Source organism: Carcharodon carcharias, chromosome 5 (genome assembly GCF_017639515.1).
Source record: "Carcharodon carcharias isolate sCarCar2 chromosome 5, sCarCar2.pri, whole genome shotgun sequence".
NCBI lineage: Eukaryota > Metazoa > Chordata > Chondrichthyes > Lamniformes > Lamnidae > Carcharodon > Carcharodon carcharias.
Window position 1 is genome coordinate 122453934 of NC_054471.1, and position 19534 is coordinate 122473467.

Genomic DNA, 19534 nt, shown 5'->3' on the forward strand with positions numbered 1-19534 from the left:
TGAAGCATTTGCAACAATCTTCAGAAATGCCGAGTGGATGATTCATCTCGGCCACGTCCGGAGGTCCCCAGCATATTAGATGCCAGTCTTTTGCCCAATCTGATTCACTCCACACGATATCAAGAAATGGCTGAAGGCACTGAATAAGACCATAAAATGTAGGAGCAGAAGTAGGCCATTCGGCCCATTGAGTCTGCTCTGCCATTCAATGAGAACATGGCTGATCTGATAATCCTCAACTCCACTTTCCTGCCTTGTCCCCTTTACCCTTGATTCCCTTACTGATTAAAAATCTGTCTAACTTGCCCTTGAATATACTTAGCAACCTAGCCTCTACACCCCTCTGTGGTGAAGAATTCCAGATTGACTACCCCCTGAGAAAAGAAATTCCTCCCCATCTCTGTTTAAAATGGATGCCCCCTTACTCTGAGATTATGCGCCCTGGTCCCAGACTCTCCCACAAGAGGAAACAATCTCTCAGCATCTACCCTGTCAAAGCCCCCTAAGAATCTTTTATGTTTCAATAAGGTTACCTCATTCTTCTAATCTCCAATGCGTACAGGTCCAACATGTCCAACCTACTCAAACTCTCCTCATAAGAAAATCCCTCCATCCCCGGGATCAGCCTAGCGAACCTTCTCTGGACTGCCTCCAATGCCAGTATATCTTTCCTTAGATAAGAGGACCAAAACTGTTCACAGTATTCTAGGTGTGGTCTAAGTAGTGCCTTGTGTAGTTTCAGCAAGACTTCCCTATTTTTATACTCCATTCCCTTTGAAATAAAGGCCAACATTTCATTTGCCTTCCCTATTTCCTGTGGAACTTGTATGTTAGCTTTTTGGGATTCATGCACAAGGACTCCCAAGTCCCTTTGTGCTGCAGCCTTCTGCAGTCTTTCTCCATTTAGATAATATTCAGGTCCTCTATTCTTCCTGTCAAAGTGCATAACCTCACATTTTCCCACATTATATTCCATCTGCCATGATTTTTCCCACATTTAACCTATCTATATCCCTCTGTAGACTCCTTGTGTCATCCTCACCAGTTACCTTCCCACCTATTTTTGTGTCATCCACAAACTTGGCGACAGTACATTCACTTTCCTCATCTAAGTCATTAATATATATTATAAATAATTGAGGATCAGCACTGATCCCTGTGGCACTTCACTTTTTACAGGTTGCCATGCTGAAAATGCTGCCCTTACCCCAACTCTCTGTTTTCTATTAGTTAGCCAATCCTCTATCCAAGCTAATATACTACCCCCAACACCATGGGCTCTTATCTCATTAAGTAGCCTTATGTGCGGTACCTTATTGATTGCCTTTTAGAAATACAGATATATTACATCTACTGGTTTCTCTTTATCTATCCTGTTTGTTGCCTCCTCAAAGAATTGTGATAAATTTGTTAGGCATGATTTCCCCTGCTAACTCTGCTTGATTAGATTATAAATTTCTAAATGTTCTCCATTACATCCTTTATAATAAATTCCAACATTTTCCCAATGACAGATATTAAGCTAACTGGCCTATAGTTACCTGTTTTTGTCTCTCTCCCTTTTTGAATAAGGGTGTTACATTGGCCGCTCTCCAATCCTCTGGATTCTTGGAAGATTCCTACCAGTGCATTCACCATCTCTGTAGCTATTTCCTTTAATATCCTAGGATGCAACCCATCAGGTCCAGGGGACTTATTGACTTTTAGCCCCATTAGTTTCCCTAGTACTTTTTCTCTGGTGTATTTTTCTCTTCTTGTATTTATTTCCTCCCCCACTTTTTCCCCTTGATTATTTAGTACTTTTGGAATGCTACCTTGTGGCCCTTTCCTTCCTGCCTGTCCTTTCAAAAAGTCACGTACCCCTGAATATTTTGTTTCCAGCTTTGATCTCCTTATAGCCACATCTCCGTAGTGGCTATAAGATCATACCCATTAACCTCTGTTTGAACTGTTAGTTCATTTATTTCATTCCGAATACTATGTGCGTTGAAGTAAAGGGCCATTAATTTTGCCTTTTACCATTTTTTCCCTTTTGACCCTATTTGCTGCTGTTTTTATGTCTGTACACTGTCCCTTCCTGTCACAATCTCTGGATATCATTACTTACTTGCTGCCCTGCAAGGCTGCCATATCCTTTTGCTTCGTAAACCTACATATCCCCTTTCCGGAACCCTCCTCCCTTCTATTTAGTTTAAAGCCCTCTCTACGGCCCTAGTTATTCGGTTCGCCAGGGAACTGGTCATGGCATGGTTGGAGTGAAGCCTGTCCCACCGGAACAGCTCCTTTCCACCCCAGTACTGGTACTGGTACCAGTGCCCCGTGAACTGAAACCCATTCCTCCTACACCAATCTCTGAGCCACGCATTTAACTCCTTGACTTTATTTACCCTATGCTAGTTTGCCCGTGGCTCAGGTAGCAATCCAGAGATTATTACCTTGGAGGTTCTGTTTTTTAATTTAGCTCCTAACTGTTCAAATTCTTTCAGCAGAACCTCCTTTCTAGTCTAATCAATATTGTTGGTCCCAACATGGATGACGACAACTGGATCCCTCCCCCCCCACTCCTAAGTGCTTCTCTAGCCTTAAGGAGATGTTCTTGACCCTGGCACCGGGCAGGCAGCACATCCTTTAGGACTCACACTCAAAGCTGCAGAGAACAGTATCTATTCCCCTAATTGTACTGACTCCTATCACCACGACGCTCCCATTTCCTCCACCCGTTTGAATGGCTCCCTGTCCAACGGTGCCATGGTCAGTTCACTTATCCTCCTTGCAGTCCCTGCTCCCATCCACACAACTTGCAAGAAACTTTTAACTGTTGGATAGTTGCAGGGGCTGAGGCTCCTCAAACTCTAGCCCCTAGACCCCCATACCTGCTTCTGGATACTGCAAAGGTTGTTGGCCCTTACAATATTCCGTCAACAGTACTGAAGAGTTGTGCTCCAGAACTTGCCGCACCCCTAGCCAAGCTGTCCCAGTGCAGCTGCAACACTGGCATCTACCCAGCAATGTGGAAAATTGCCCTGTACACACAAAGCAGGACAAATCCAACCCAGCCAGTTTACTCTCAATCACCAGTAAAGTGATTCATGGGGTCGTCAACAGTGCTATCAAGCGGCACTTGCTTAGCAATAATGTGCTCACTGACGTTCAGTTTGGGTTCTGGCAGGGTCACTCGGCTTCTGACCTTATTACAGCCTTGGTTCAAATGTGGGCAAAAGAGCTGAACTCCCGAGATGAGGTGAGAGTGACTGTCCTTGACATCAAGGCAACAATTGACCAAGTGTGGCATCAAGGAGCCCTAGCTAAACTGAAGTCGATGGGAAACCGAGGGAAATCTCTCCGCTGGTTGGCACAAAGGAAAATGGTTGTGGTTGTTGGGGGGTCAATCATCTTAGTTCCAGGACATCACTGCAGGAGTTCCTTAGGGTAGTGTCCACAGCCCAACCATCTTTAGCTGCATCATCAATGACCTTGCATCATAAGATCAGAAGTTGGGATGTTCGCTGATGATTGCACAATGTTCAGCACCATTCATGACTTCTCAGTTACTGAAGCAGTCCATGTCCAAATGCAACATGACTTGGACAATATTCAGACTTAGACTGACAAGTGATAAGTAAGATTTATGCCACACAGGTGCTAGGTAATGAACAAGAGAGAATTTAACCATCACCCAATGACATTCACTGTCATTACCATCACTGAATACCCCACTATCAACATTCTTGGAGGGGTTACCATTGACCAGAAACTGAACTGGACTAGCCATATAAGTTCTGTGGCTGCCAGAGCAGGTCAGACGTTTGGAATCCTGCGGCAAGTAACTCACTTCTTAACTCTCTAAAGACTGTCCACCACCTTCAACACACAGGTCAGGAGTGTGCTGGAATACTCCCCACTTGTCTGGATGAGTGCAGCTTCAACAACACTCAAGAAGCTTGATGCCATCCAGGACAAAATAGCTCACTTGATTGGTACCCCATCCATGGGCAATTTTTCCCTCTACCACTGACGTACGGTGGCAGCCATGAGTACCATCTACAAGATGCACTGCAGGAACTCACCAAACCTCCTTAGACAACACCTTCCAAACCCGTGACCACGACCATTTGGAAGGACAAGGGCAGCAGCCACAAGGGAATGCCACCACCTGCAAGCTCCCCTCCACGCCACTCACCATTCTGATTTGGAACTATATCGCCTTCCTTCACTGTCGCTGGGTCAAAACCCTGGAATGCCCTAACAGCGCTGTGGGTGTGCCTACACCACATGGACTGCAGCAGTTCAAAAAGGCAGCTCACCACCACCTTCTCGAGGGTAATTAGGGATGCGCAACAAATGCCAGCAGCGTCCACACCCCATGAATGAATTTTAGAATAAGGTTTCATTTTTTTTAAGACTTTTAATGTAACAGCAAATTAAAATCAACATTGATTAAACATTACTTAGCAGACAAATAATATGCTAAATTACAGAAAAGGTATTTTCCCCATTAACTAATTAACACAACCAAAAATCCCACAACATGTTTATACTTCTCTCAGCAGATATGTAAGATGTGTAACCTTCTGATAAATTCCCAAATTCCTCCTGGCAATTCAATGGCTTTCCCTTTCGCATCAGGAAAAATCTTTCAATGTTCTTTTATAAGTCCCTTCACTCAATCTCCTAAGTAAAATTCAGTTGCCTTCTAGCAGCAAGGTACCCTCTGATAACTCCTGAGACTTTGAACCTCCTCAGGTTTCATTTCTTTAAACAGGAAATCTGTTCTCACCAGCATTCTGCTCAGTGGTGAAAGCACAAAAGCAGCCCCTCTTGTTTTCAGTCTTCCTCTTGATCTCTCTGGTTGACTGAGTCTGTGTGCAACAAAATCAACTGCCCCCTTGTTTGTCAAGGAGTGAAAGCTGGCACTTGAGTTTCTATGACTTTCAACTTGGGCCTCCATCCCCACAGTAATTGAATCGCATGGGACTGTGCACAGATTTCCGTACAACTTTGCATTCTTCCCTTCCAGGGCTTTTTATTTTAAGCTCAAAGAAGACAGTTTAAACATAGCCACCTTATAAAGTCTTGCTTTTGAAACAAGTGGAAAATTGATCTAATACATAATTTGGTGTTGAGCTTTCCTTATTGGTCAGTAATCATGATTATCATTCCATCATGCAAAATACTCTTGTGCCGCCTTTGTTGTGGTCAACTTTGTTAATCCTGCATGTTGGTAGGTGGTTTGTGCAAACACATGTTTTGAAACTGGGATCAATTCTTTACTTTTGGATAGATGCACATCAGGTTCCAATTATTCTTTTAACATTTGAGCTCAATTTCAATCCAGTTTCCATACATCCTAGAGAAAGATTTTGTATTTTATATAAAGTTTATAGAATGCACTGATAATACAGTCACAGTTAAGTATTTCACAATTCTTGAATGGCACTATTGCAGCTGGGACGAATGAAGATAATTTCTGCACATTGTAACAACCTCCCAGATGATTATTCATGTATTTATACTCCTAATCGGAGTTCTGACAATACTACAAGAATGTGGAATTTGAAACACAAACAGATCAGCCATGATCTTAATGAATAATGGAGCAGGGCCGAATGGCCTACTTCTCCTGTTTCGTATGTTCATATGCCTTTGTATTTTCTTGGAATAGTTCTGAGACTGGGAATGCGGTAGAGGCTGATGTGGACCAATAGTGGCAGGCAAGTGAGGAGCAGGGCAGAAAAGGAGCATCCCCAGACTTTGAGCAAGGACTCTGAAACTTAGTTGGATGACAGAGGAGGGGTGGGGCAAAACAAAAGATTTGGGAGCTTTGTCAAAAATGTGAAATTCTTTTTCAAATTATTGAATGGATTCCCTTTTTAGAAAGGGAAATAAGTTTTACCTGAATAGATTAATTAAGAGTTCAACTTCATCTTCACATGAAATGAAAAGCGAAAGGTAGGTAGAGTTGGAGCTGAGACTCATGTTATTGAGTGAATTACATAGAATTGATAAGTTATAGCCATCTGAATAGATTGTAAAGGCTGTAGCTCTTTTCCTTGAAAGAGAAGGCTGATGGATAAATGAATAAAGATCTTGAAAATTCTGAAGGTAATTGGTGGGGTAGATGTAGAGAAGATGTTTCCACTTGTGTGGAAGTTCAAAACTTGAAGTCATTAAATATAATATAGTCGCTAACAAATCCGATAAGGAATTCAGGAGAAACTTATTTAGGTTATTAGGAAGTAGTACTTACTACTACATGAAGTGATTGAAGTAAATAGTATTGATGCATTTAAGGAGAAGCCAGGTAATTAAATGAGGAAGAGAGGATTAGAAGGATATGTTGATGCAGTCCATATGGTGTAGGTATACCCACAGTGCTGTTAGGAAGGGAGTTCCAGGATTTTGACCCAGCGACAGAGAAGAAACAGCAATAATAGTTCCAAGTAAGGATGGTGTGTGGCTTGAAAGGGAACTTGGAAGGTGCTGTCGAAGGAGCCTTGGTGTGTTGCTGCAGTATATCTTGTAGATTGGACACACTGTGTGTAAGTGGTGGAGGGAGTGAATGTTTGTGGATGGGGTGCCAATCAAGTGAGCTGCATTTTCCACATGGTCTTGAGCTTTTTGCATGTTGTTGAAGTTGCACTTATCCAGGCAAATTCTTTGTAGTACAGAGAATTACATAAAATGGAATTGAATTACATGGCATCCACAGTACAGACACAGGCCATTTGGTCCAACTGCTCTGTGCTGGTGGACACTCTCGACAATGCCCACTCAAGTTAACTCTTTTACACCCTGTAGCCATATTGTTCATTCCCTTTTTTTGTTGTGAATGCATAAACTTCCCTTCTACATGTGGCAGCAAGTTTCACAATAAACTAAATAAATTCCTCTTAAGTATATCTTGTGAAGCATATATCCTTAGTACAGATACAGAGTAAGAAGTAATATTAGATGAGATTTACTCTATCTGTGTTTCATTGTCTCCTAATTTTGCTTACTGCTGGAGGTGCAAGTTTATACTATTTGTTAAAATTGGTAATTTGGTAAATAATCAAATTTGATAAACAAATCATATGTAGATGCTCAGAATTTGAAATGAAAAAAGAGGAAATTCTGGAAAAGGGTTACATAGCTTCTGTAGAGGGAACTGACAAATTTATTTTTTCAGGCCAACTCTCTTCACAATGGGGAATAAATTGCAGATAAATAATCTAATAAAGGGGATGGGAAGCACGGACATGCACAGGACTAGAATTAATCTCTGCATAAGCATCTGTGCTTGGGGAGGAAAGAGGAATGGCTTAAGTGGTATGAGCCATGAGGCAGTAGGAAACAAAATTCGAGGCAAAAAAACATGCGAATAGGTGAGGCAGTGGTGAGTAAGCAGGCAAAGCAGCAACAACTTTGGCAGCCAAAGAGAAGTAAAATGTAGGCAATGAAGAGCCTGACAAGTTTCATAGACTGAGTAAATGACTGTGATCTGGACTACCTGGACTTTCAAAAAGAATTGACAGTTTTTAACATGAAATTCCACTTGTGAAACTCAGCGATAAGGATTCAGCTGTGCTTTAGAAATTAATAGGAAACTGGCTGAAGGGTGGGAAACAACTGATGCTTATAGAGGAGTTGTATCAGAGGGGGAGAAATGTTCTGAATAGGTGTCCTTGCACTCTTTTGGGACCACAACTGTACCTAATTTGCATAATTGAATTGAATTCAGAAACTAAATACAAATTAGTCAAATCTGCAGTGAAAACCAAACAAGGAGGAGAAGTGGAATTGAAGGAGATTGATCAAGTCCTTTTGAGCTATGTATATATGTGGCAGAACAACCATAGATAGTGTTTAATGGTGATCAGGGGAAAGTTTTACACATTGAAACTTGATGTGGGTGACACACACACACAAGGTTTGAAGAATGAAATAGCTCAGGAAGAAATTGAAGGAAGCTTGGTAGAGGCAAGCGATACAGTGCAGCAATTATTAAAGCTAATAGAATGTTGAACTGCATGACCAAACATAACTCAGAAAAATTGTGATAAAACTGGTCAGGCCACATTTACATGCTGTGTTCAGTTGTAATCACCAAGAAAGAATAGACATTCAAGCACAGAAGGCTGTGAATAGAAAATCCCCTAACCTCAGAGACATAGGCTTATGAGAAAATACTGGAGAAAATTGAACTTGTCAATCAAAGGTCATGTTTAGGAGGTGATCTTCTATTTGGTAGTTATGGGAGTAGAAAAGTTAAATTGGAATATTACTGTAAAGCAGGCTCGTGACTGACCCGTGGCTCGTGAGCCGCAATACTTCTCTATGTGGCTCCCAGCACGACTGTTGAAAATGCCAGTAAGATGGCTGTGAGTTTGAAGATTTCTTCATTTCTGCTTATTGTTGCTGATAGGTTCAATAGTGAACCTATCAGCAACAATCAGCAGCAAACATGGGAGAGAAACAGGCTGTGATTGGAGGTGCAGTGAACACTGGCAACTGCCAACTATTTGAAAATAGAGAGAGACTCTGGGGCCAACCATGCTTTACCGTTACTCCAGCCACTTTTCCTGGCTAACAGTGCTCTGGCCTGGCTGCAGTTGTGTTTCCCCAGCTCTCCCTGCCTTCCCCTGTTCTCCCACGTGTTCCTCCGCTTTTTAGCGCTCCCATCAGTGAGCACCCATGTTTGGGTGCCGGTCGGCCTCAGGCCTCGCTTCAAGTCTCTCTCTACATCTCCCATCACAGTAGCCTCCCCCCCCCCCCCCCGGCCCTCTCCAGGAGGGCAATCGTGCACCTGCGTAGGTGAGAGCTGGGCTGGGAAAAAGAGTGTTTGCCTGGCTCACTCCCAGTCTTAGGGTTCTCATTCACTGTCACTTCCACACACCAACAGGCGCACACAGTGGGTGAGAGTGAGTGAGCATCCTGAGATTGAGTGTAAGCTGGACACACGCACGTGCACACCCTTTCACATTCTAATTGTCATCTTTATTTATTACCAGTTTTTAATAAATTTATTGTGATTTTTTTTTTGCTAGGCCAGCTGTTTCTTTTAATACGTCAGATTTTTTTTTTCTCTGGAATTTATATCTAATGTGGTGCCAAACCTTATCTTTCCAAAATTTGCTATCACCCCGCCCCCCGAGTGATTGAAAATTGAAATGATCCCCGCACCCTCCCCAACCATGAGAAAAGGTTGGACAGGTTTGCTGTAAAGTGACAGAAAGACAAGGGAACATGGGTTCTATCTGATAAAAGGTAAATTTAAGATTGTTAACAGGAAATACTTCATACAGAGTGTTCAACACTTGGCATTGATCTCCAGACAAAGAATTGTAGCAGAATGTTTAGAGAGGTCATTGTGGTGAATTGTAGAATCTAGGTGTGTGAATTAGTTAACTGTTTTAGGAATGGAATTGCTGTATGGAAAGGTGATTGGATGAAAACCAGTTATGTCAACTCAAGTGGTAGCTTCAGCTCCAACTTTGTTGAAGACTTCCAATGGAAAATCTAAGGTGAATCAGATCCTTTGCTGGGATTTATTATTCCTTTAGCTATTTAATTATTTTTTTTACTCACAGGAGGCTGCACTTTTGATGATGGTCTGGAACCATGTGAATATTGGCAAGATCAGGAAGATGACTTTGATTGGAAGCATGTCAGGACTGAAGATATGTTGCATTTGCAGCACAATGTGCCACAAGGTGAGAAAAGAACAATTTGCGCATTTTTGGACTTTACTACTGTGCTGTGACTTGGCTTCAATTTTGTGTAGCAGAGAAATCACAGGAAAATGTGCACTGTATATTCAATGTTAGTGTCCTATTGGCAGATAATAGATGCATGAACCTGAATAACTCGCCTTATCGGTAAGAATTTCAAAAATTTATTTTAATGGAAATCATTTGCCAGGTTTTAACCTGATGTGACCAAAATAACTTCAAAGAAATATTTTAAACCACAAATGTGTTGCACAGTTATGCTTTATAAGGAAGTATTTAAGCAGGCAATAAAGGAAGATTAGATGATGCCAATCATTATCGTTGTAATTCTAAAGTAAATCTAAATAACAGCAATTTTCTTTGCAATGTATTGTCAAAAAGAGATTGAAACGCAAGCATTTTTATAGAGCTGCTGCCAAGTTTAAGCTACTCAGTTGAAGGTTTGCAAATCATTGAAAAGCTGTTGCTTAAATGACCTGGTCATCTTTTCTTTTGTGAACACCTGAATTGACTTTCTGAGAAGATGAGCAAAGGAACTAAAATGGGATTTTAGTTTTAATTACAGGACATTTTACAATTAATAGCATAATTAATCTTGGTGGTAGAGAAGGTTATCTTGATCAGGTTTTAAATGAATTCGTACAGTTTCTAAAGTGACACTTAACACCTTGTGATATGACCTATAATATTAGTTTGGCTTTAATTAATTCATCCATAGAAGAATATTCCTAGTAACTGAATTTCAGGGAAACCTGTACAAATGTTGAAGATTTTGAGAGTAAGAGGGCATGAGATAGGATGATTAAGATGCACTCTGGCAGTGTCGCCAAGAATGTGTTGAGGAAACCTGAGGGCTATAACTTGCTGACAAACAGTGCCTTGAATTTGGATTTTTCAAATGTGTTTGTTTGCATGAAAGGGTTGACTGTGGCCAACCTAATTTAATTTTCAAGTTAACCTTCTGATGGTGTTCCCACCTACATTTCTGTCAGTAGGGTTAAGGATAGAAAGCCTGGTGCTGCCACGGAAGACAGGTTCAAAAGCAGCTTAGAGGCAATAAGGCTCCCATTAACCAAACAATTTTGCTACATCCAATGATTTCACAAATTCTACTCGTGTAGAACTACCAGTTTACTACCCCTCACAATTTTTTGGGGTATGGTTATCATTCTTGGAATTCCAACTGCCCACACAATCCTGGATGTCTGCTAAATGTTGGCATTGGGATAATGTAATCTTATGACAATGAAAAATGTAATCAGTTCATTGTGGCCTAATTTCATGCATTTGCCAAGATTTGGGCAATCATTCCTGCCATCATTCCCAGAAGAAAATAGATCTGGTAGAATGTTGCAAGTTTCTTCCTTTTTTTTCCCACTCCTTCCTACTGCCTTTGCAGAAATGCCTTTCCTGCTTCTAGGAGTGAGATTGAAGTGCACAATTTGACTCAATTTTTTTTTCATATTCATTCATGGGATGTGGGCAGTGCTGGCCAGGCCAGCATTTATTGCCCATCCCTAATTGCCCTTGTTCAAGAGGGCATTTTTAAGAGTCAACCACATTGCTGTGGGTCTGGAGTCACATGTAGGCCAGACCAGATGAGGACAGTAGATTTCTTTCCCTAAAGGCCATTAATGAACCAGATGGGTTTTTATGACAATTGACAATGATTTTGTGGTCATCATTAGACTTTTAATTCCAGATATTTATTGAATTCAAATTCCATCATTTGCCATGGTGGGATTTGAACCCAGGCCCCCAATGCATTACCCTAGGTCTCTGGATTACTAGTCCAGTAACAATACCATTATGCCACCACCTCCCCAATGGCAGTATTTTTGCTTCTGGTCAGAAGATTCAAGACCACTCCAAAACTGGAGCGCAAATTGTAGGCTGCAACTTCATTGCAGTACAGAGAAAGGGCTGCACAGTCAGATGCTGTCGTTTAGATGAGATGTTATATCACAGTTCTATCTGCCGTCGGAAGTGGGCATGATTTGAGAAGAGCAGCGGCATTCTTCCAGTGTTGTCATCAACAGACTAGGTATGATGGAAAACGAGAAGAGTTGCCTGTCTAAATACATACATCATTAAAAGCTAGTGCACAGGTACAGAAAAATAACTAAAAAGTCTATTGGAAAGTCTGCCTTTATCTGAAGTAGGTTGGAATACAAAAGTGGGCAAATGTTTTGTTCTACAGAAACTTGGTCCAGACCCTTTTTAGAGCATTGTGTTCAGTTTTGTACACTGAACTGAAATGACCTGCATTTGAAATGCCTTTGAAGGCTAGCAGCATAACATCACTTTAAAGGAAGTGTGTCATGTGATTCAGGCTCAGTTTCACTTCGGCCTGGAGCAGAACACAGACACACACGGCCCTGCTGCTGATGTCTTCAAGCATTGCATTCATGCATATATGTTTAAATGTGCCTGTTCTTAATAAATGAACCTACAGTCTGTTTGCACAATTCCTTGTGAGTGATTGGTGCTTTTATATCATTTTTGCTTTTATGGTTTAGCAGCATGCCATCACTTTAAGGGCAATTACAACAGTCCGGCTGCTTGTTTGACATCCACTATAGGGTGAACAGAAATTTCCTTCAACTGAGTAGTGTGAAGATTGAAGCCATTGTCTTCAGTCTCTGTCACAAAGTTTGTTCCCAGCCACTGACACCATTGCTCTCAGTCACAACCTTTTGGGGCTGAACCATACTGTTTGCAACGTTGGTGTTGTAATTGACACCAAAGTGAGCTTCCGACCACATCTGAACCATTATTTAGACTGATGGTTTCCACCTAGCTAAAGTAAACGTTAGTCCCTGAGAGGATGAGACTGAGAAATTTATAGGAGACAGGGAAATGGCAGAGAGCAACTATTTTGTAATAGTCTTCACAGTAGAAGACATTAAAAGCATCTCAAGAATGGTAGAAAACCAAAAGACTAAAGGGAGAGAAAAAAACAATCATGATCACAAGTGGAAAAGTATTAGGGAAACTAATAGGATAAAGGTGGATAAGTACCCTGGACCTGATGGCATGTATCCTAGGGTCTTAAATGAAGTGGCTTTAGAAGTAGTGGATACATTGTTTGCAATCTTACAAAATTCCCTAGATTCTGGAAAGATCCCAGCAAATTGGAAAACTGCAAATGTAACACCACTGTTTAAGAAAGGAGGGAGACAGAAAGCATCTGTGACTGGGAAAATGCTAGAATCCAATATTAAGGAAGTAGTAGCAGGACAATCAGAAATCATACTACAATCAAGCAGAGTCACTGGATCTGTGAAAGTGAAATTGTGTTTGACAAATTCATTAGAATTCTTTGAGGACATAAGCAGGGTAGATAAAGAGGAATCAGTAGATCTGGTGTATTTGAATTTCCAAAAGGCATTCAAAAAGTTACTTTGTAAATGGTTACTGCGGAAGATAAGAGCTCTTGGTGTTGGTGTATTGTAGTCATGTCGGCTGATGTTAGAAAAATATGTAGAAAAACAATTTGTGAGAAGGACATCAAGCCTGCCAAGGGATAAAGATAGGTTAAGTGGGCAAAAATTTGGCAGGTGGAGCATAATGTGTGAAAAAAGTGATATCCACTTCGGTGGGAAGAATAGAAAAGCAGAATGTTAAGTAAATGGAAGAAAACTACAGAATGCTGTGGTACAGAGGGATCTGAGTGTCATTATACATAAATGACAAAAGGTTAGCATGCAGGTGCAGCAAGTAATTAGGAAGGTAAATTGAATGTTGCCTTTTCCAGTCCTCCGTCACCAACCCTCTGTCTAAGGAAGACTGGAAGATTATCACCAGTGCCTCTGAAATTTCGACTCTCACCTCCCTCAGTATCTTTGGATGCACATCATCTGGTCCTTGTATCTTATCAATTTTAAGTAAAGATGACCTTTCTAACACCTCCTCCTTCTCAATCATAAATCCCTCGAGTGTACCAGTTACCTCCTTACTCACCTCAGCCTGGGTAGCATCCTCTTCCTTTGTAAAGACAAATGCAAAGTATTTGTGTAATTCGTCCGCTACTTCTCCTGCCTCCACATGCAAGTCTCCTTTTTTATCCCTAATTGGCCCTATCCTTTTTTTTTACCATCCTTTCATTATTTACATGATTATAGAAGACCTTGGGATTCCCTTTTATGTTAGCTGCCAGTCTCTCTTCATGCTCCATCCTTGTTTTTCTGATGAGTTTTTTCCCTTCCTCTCTGGTTCTTCTATATTCAGCCTGATTCTCCAATGTGCCTGACATCTGTAATGCGTGCCCTTCTTCCGTTTTGTCTTCACCTCTATCTCTCTCATCATCCAGGGTGTTCTAGATTTATTTATCCCACCTTTCCCCTTCACGGAAATATACCTTGACCTTGCTTGCAATACTTTCGCTTTGAAGGTAGTGAATTGTTCAGCCACTGTCTTTTTCTGCCAACACTTGATTCCAGCTCACTCGACTCAGATGCATTCTCAGCTCATCGAAGTTGGCTTTCCCCCAATTAATTATCCCTGCTCTGGATTGCTCTTTGTTCTTCTCGGCCAACCTAAACATTAGGATATAATGGTCACTGTCCCCTAAATGCTCTCCCACTGTTAGTCGATCCACTTGGGCCAACTCATTCCCTAGAACCAGGTCCAACAGTGCCTGCTTTCTCATTGGACCGGAAAGATACATTGCAGAAAATTATCTTGAACTCACTCCAGGAACTCTCAGCCTCTTGTCCCTTTGCACTATTCCTATCCCAGTCTATATTTGGATAATTGGAGTCCCCCATTATAATTGTCTTATATGGCTAGTCCAGTTATGTTTCTGGTCAATGGTAACTCCCAGGATGTTGATAGAGGGCGATTTGGCAATGGTAATGCCGTTGAATGCCAAGAGGTGATGGTTAGATTATCCCTTGTTGGAGATGTTCATTGCCTGGCATTTGTGTAGCGCGAATGTCACTTGACACTTGTTAACCCAAGCCTGGATATTGTCCAGGTCTTGTCTCATTCGGACATAGACTGTTTCAGTGTTTTCAGGAGTTGCAATTGGTGCTGAACATTGTGCAATCATCAACAAATATCTGCATTTCTGACCTTTATGATGGAAGCAAAGTCATTAATGAAGCAGCTGAAGATGGTTGGGCCTTGGACACTACCCTGAGGGACTCCTGCAATGATGTCCTGGAACTAAGATGATTGACCTCCAACAAACACAACCATCTTCCTTTGTGCTAGGTATGACTCCAACCAGCAGAGAGTTTTCTCACGGATTCCCATTGTCTCCAGTTTTGCTCAGGCTCCTTGATGCCAAGGGTAGTCACTCTCACCACAGCTCCAGAGTTCAGCTCTTTCGTCCATGTTTGAACCAAGTCTATAATGAGGTCAGAAGCTGAGCAACCCTGGTGGGTCTCAAACTGAGTTCAGTGAGCAGGTTATTGCTAAGCAAGTGCCATTTGATGGCACTGTTGATGACCCCCTTCCATTACTTTATTGATAATCGAGTGTAGGCTGATGGGGCAGTAATTAGCTGGGTTGGATTTATCCTGCTTTTAGGGTACAGGACATACCTGGGCAATTTTCCACATAGCTGGGTAGATGTCAGTGTTGTAGCTTGGCTAGAGGGTGTGGCAAGTCCTGGAGCACAAGTCCTCAATACTATTGTTTGAATATTATCAGGGTCCAGTATCCAGTGCCTTCAGCCATTTCTTGATGATATGTGGAGTGAATCAGATTGGCTGAAGACCGGCATCTGTGATGCTGGGGGCCTCCAGAGGAGGCCGAGATGGATCATCCACTCGGCACTTCTGGCTGAAGATTGTTGCAAATGCTTCAACCTTAACTTTTGCACTGATGTGCTGGGCTCCTGCATCATTGAGGATGGGGATATTTGTGGAGCCTTTTCCTCCAGTGAGTTGTTTAATTGTCCACCACCATTCACGTCTGAATGTGGCAGGACTGCAGAGCTTAGATGTGATCTGTTGGTTGTGGAATCACTTAGCTCTGTTTATCATTAGCTGCTTATGCTGTTTGGAACACAAATAGTCCTGCATTGTAGTTTCACCCAGATTGAGACCTCATTTTTAGGTTTTCCTGGTGCTGCTTCTGGCATGCCCTCCTGCACTCTTCATTGAACCAGGGTTGATCCACTGGTTTGATGGTAATGGTAGATTGGGGATATGCTGGGCCATGAGGATACAGACTGTGGTTGAGTACAATTTTGCTGCTGCTGATGGCTCACAGTACCTCATGGCTGCCCAGTCTTGAGCTGTTAGATCTGTTCAAAATCTATCCCATTTAGCACGGTAGTAGTGCCACGCAACATGACGGAAGGTATCCTCAATGTGAAGACGGGACTTCGGGCAAAATCGCCCGTGCCTATTGGCCTCTGATGTGTTTGGCGGTGTGAGCGGACAATATGGCAAGGAGGCCAAGAATTTGTTTCACGACATTGTGAAACCAGTTTGCGATTGTCAGCTCTGAGTGACGATGGCGGGCTGTGTTTCCCGTCATCGGGCATTGGAAACCTCATTGTAATGCATCCGCATATTATTATAAGCCCAGCCTGCCGGAGTCGTTCCTCCTGCTGGATCGTCTGCCCACGTCAACATGATTGCACACCGATGTGTTTCACAACAGCATGTAAAAGGCGTGCACTTGGTGGGCTGCGTTTTGAGGGAACCTTGAGGTGAGTACACAGTAACGTTGCGGAGCGCTCACCCGGGTCACCTGTTGGATATCAAGGTTGAGGCATGTTTGGGTGGTGGGGGCGGTGCCAGGCCTGCCCTGTGTTTGGGACATGTTGGGAAGGTGCAAAGGCTATCCTGTGGTCAAAGGTAGCGCAAAACACATGGGGGGGGGGCATGCATTGGGGAAAAGTGACCATTCCTCTGCAGCTGAGACAGTTCAGGTGGAGCCACATTGAGATGATTGGAGTTGAGTCTCTAGCTTCGCTGCCCACTCAAGCAACGTAGAGGCATCAAAGTGCCACCAAGTGCCCCAGAGCTTTTTACCCCTCGGGTACAGACTGCAAACTAATGTGTTTTAGTGGACTGCAGAACAGTTGGATGACTGGGCAAGTTGTAAAATCTCCCTGCTAAAGCTGGCTATGGTGCAGTCACTGCTGAGGGCATTCACAGCCCTTTCCAATGTCATCATCCTGGTTTGGACCTGTCTCCCCATGGTTCCAGCTGAAAGTGTAAAAGTGCTGCCTTGCAGTGCAGGTTAGGAGAATGCCTGAGCTGAGAGCACAATATGCAGTCCAATGGGCAAAGCTGCTGCCAATCAGTTAGATGGAGTTGGGCGGAAGTGGGTTAGGTTTCATGCAGCCATGCTGCACACTAAACCCTGGCCACCCAAATGGTGGCTAGCACTCTCCAGGATGCATTAAGAAACCTTCAGACTTTAATAAAACAGGTTCTTAGTACATCAATGCTAACCCACGCGTCTCTCTCTTTCATCCTGCAGGAGCAGTACATCAGGATCATAGAGCTTGGTGACTTAGCTGGATGCCTCATTGCTTAGAGAGAGAGGAAAGAGTGACTGAGATGTTTGGCTATGCAGAGGGAGGAGTTGCACCATTGGAAGAAGTGGCGGCTGGGGCTCCTGCACATGCCGCAGTGGAGTCACAGCGAGCCGCCTAGCCAGACCCAGGGCCTATAGAAGCCGGCTTTCATTCCTGCAGATGACAGAGAACCAGTGTTGCTGAAGACTGCGCATGTCTAGGGAACTGGTCGGTCACATCTGCCTGCTGCAGGATTTGGCGTCACAGGGACATGTAGGGCATCCACTGCCCATGGCTGTGAAATTGACAGCAGTTCAATTTCTATGCCAGTGGCTCCTTTCAGGGCTCCACAAGTGACCTCTGGGATGTCACCTGCCTCCACCCACAAATGCATCCATGAGGTTACAGATGCCATCTTTACGAAGTCACAGAACTTTGTGCAGTTCACCCGGGACCAGAACAACCAGGATGCAAGAGTGATTGGGTATGCCCAGATCTCGGGTTTCCCACAGGTTCTGGGTGCCATCGACTGCACTCACAAGGTGCTCAGATCTCTGTCGCAACACACGGCCAATTATGTCAACTGCAAGGGATTCCATTGGCTGAATGTGCAGCTGGTGTGCGACCACCACAAACACATCCTGCAGGCCTGCGCATGGTTTCCAGGGAGTGTGCACAAATCCTACATTCTCAGTCAGGCACAGATGCCTGGAATCTTCCAGGGTCCACAGAAGCTGCAGCGATGGGTCCTTGGAAACGAGGGCTACCCGCAGAGGCCATGGCTGATGATACCTGTGCGGTGGCCTCAGACTACAGCAGAGTGAAGGTATAATGAGCAACCTGGAACTTGGTGGAGCAAACCATCAGTATGCTGAAAATGAGGCTTTGGTGCCTGGGCTGGTCTGGTGGAGCCTTGCAATATAGATCTCAGGCGTTATGCATCGTTGTCACCTGCTGTACCCTTTACAACCTGGCACTGTAATGGGGAGAGGAGTTGGCTGAGGAGGAGATGCAGGATCTGGAGGTCTCCTCTAATGAGGGCGTCGACGGTGATGAGGGTGAGGAGGTCTTCGAAGACGATGTTGATGGTGGTGAGGCCCTCACACTGGCCAGACAAGGCAGGCATGCTCAGAAGGTCCTCGTAGCTGCTACATTTGTGGAGGATGATGACAATAGCTCCTCACATTGCATCTTTGAATGCTTGACTCAGGTCTGGCTTATGGCAGCATGAATACTCTCTGTGAGAATGCCCCTGTCATGGAGACACGGTGGAGGCCCTAATAGTCGCTGGATTGCAGGAGGATGTTGACGACATGCAGAGAGTATATTCCATAGATCTTCACATAGCCTCTGAGAATGTCTGACTCCTGTCTGGCTGAGGGAAGCTCACTTGCGCTCTGTGATCAGGGTCATATCAAGGAGATGCAGCCATGAAACTTTAAAAGCACCTGATCCTTTGTCTGCCTTCAGCACCTGAGCCTTTAAGGAGCACATGTCACCGGTTACAGATGCTGACGAGATGGGAGCCAGCCCCACGTTAATGGTGTTGAGGGCACACAGAATGACGGAAGCCTGTGATGCCTGTCTACGGCATTCTGGCAGCAATGCCGAGTACCATTGAGGTGCAGGCATCAGTAATGTGCCCAGAGAGCGTGAGGCTGGACCATCACTTTGGCCTGAAGGCTGCACAGAGCACAGGGAAGGGGCCCTGGACTGAGACACCTGCCTTTTGTCTTCTGCAGAAACGTTTCACACCTGAGCGACAAGAGCACTGCTCATCAGAACAAGGAGCCATAGGCAGGGAGACATTCTTGGGAGTTTATTGACAGGAGTGAACAGTATGTACAAGTGATCAACACCCGTGCCCAGGCTGTACAGGTTGACTCCTTGAGGAGAAGGGATTGCTGGAGTGGGATGCATTGGCATCCTGGCACTATCACATCAGCCTGAAGGCGGATGGGCCCCTCCATTGTGCCTTGCAACTTGAGTGGAGTGGACATCCCTTCCTGATGTTCTTAAGCTTGCCTTTGCAGTTCCAACAAATGTGACATGACTGAGTCCAGCAATTCTCTGAGTGCCGCACAGCTGGGAAGCCCCTGCCTCTGCCTGCTGCAGATCAGAAAGTGTGATGTGCTTACCAGATTGTGATCCCAAGACTACTGTAAAGCTAGGTCCCATCGAGGTGTATCTCTTTGCGCTGGTGGAGGGTGTGGGTGAGCACTGTGACGGGACTTCAAGGAGGGTGCCTTCAGATTCCTCTTCAGAGGTTTTTTCAAGGATTGATTGGGGGCCCTGGGTCATGTACTCTGGCTGTTTTTGTCAGATGTGCCTGTGAAAGCAA

The 19534-nt window shown here is 43.7% G+C and overlaps 1 protein-coding gene across 6 annotated transcripts in view; it reads left to right on the forward strand.

Moving 5' to 3' along the window:
• ptprk (protein tyrosine phosphatase receptor type K) overlaps positions 1 to 19534 on the forward strand; it is a 673497-nt gene that overhangs the window by 90246 nt on the left and 563717 nt on the right. For all 6 annotated transcript variants that reach the window (XM_041187665.1, XM_041187666.1, XM_041187669.1 and 3 more), the window contains exon 2: positions 9570 to 9692. In XM_041187665.1, coding sequence (XP_041043599.1) covers positions 9570 to 9692 — 123 coding nt within the window. The remainder of the gene's footprint in view (positions 1 to 9569; positions 9693 to 19534) is intronic.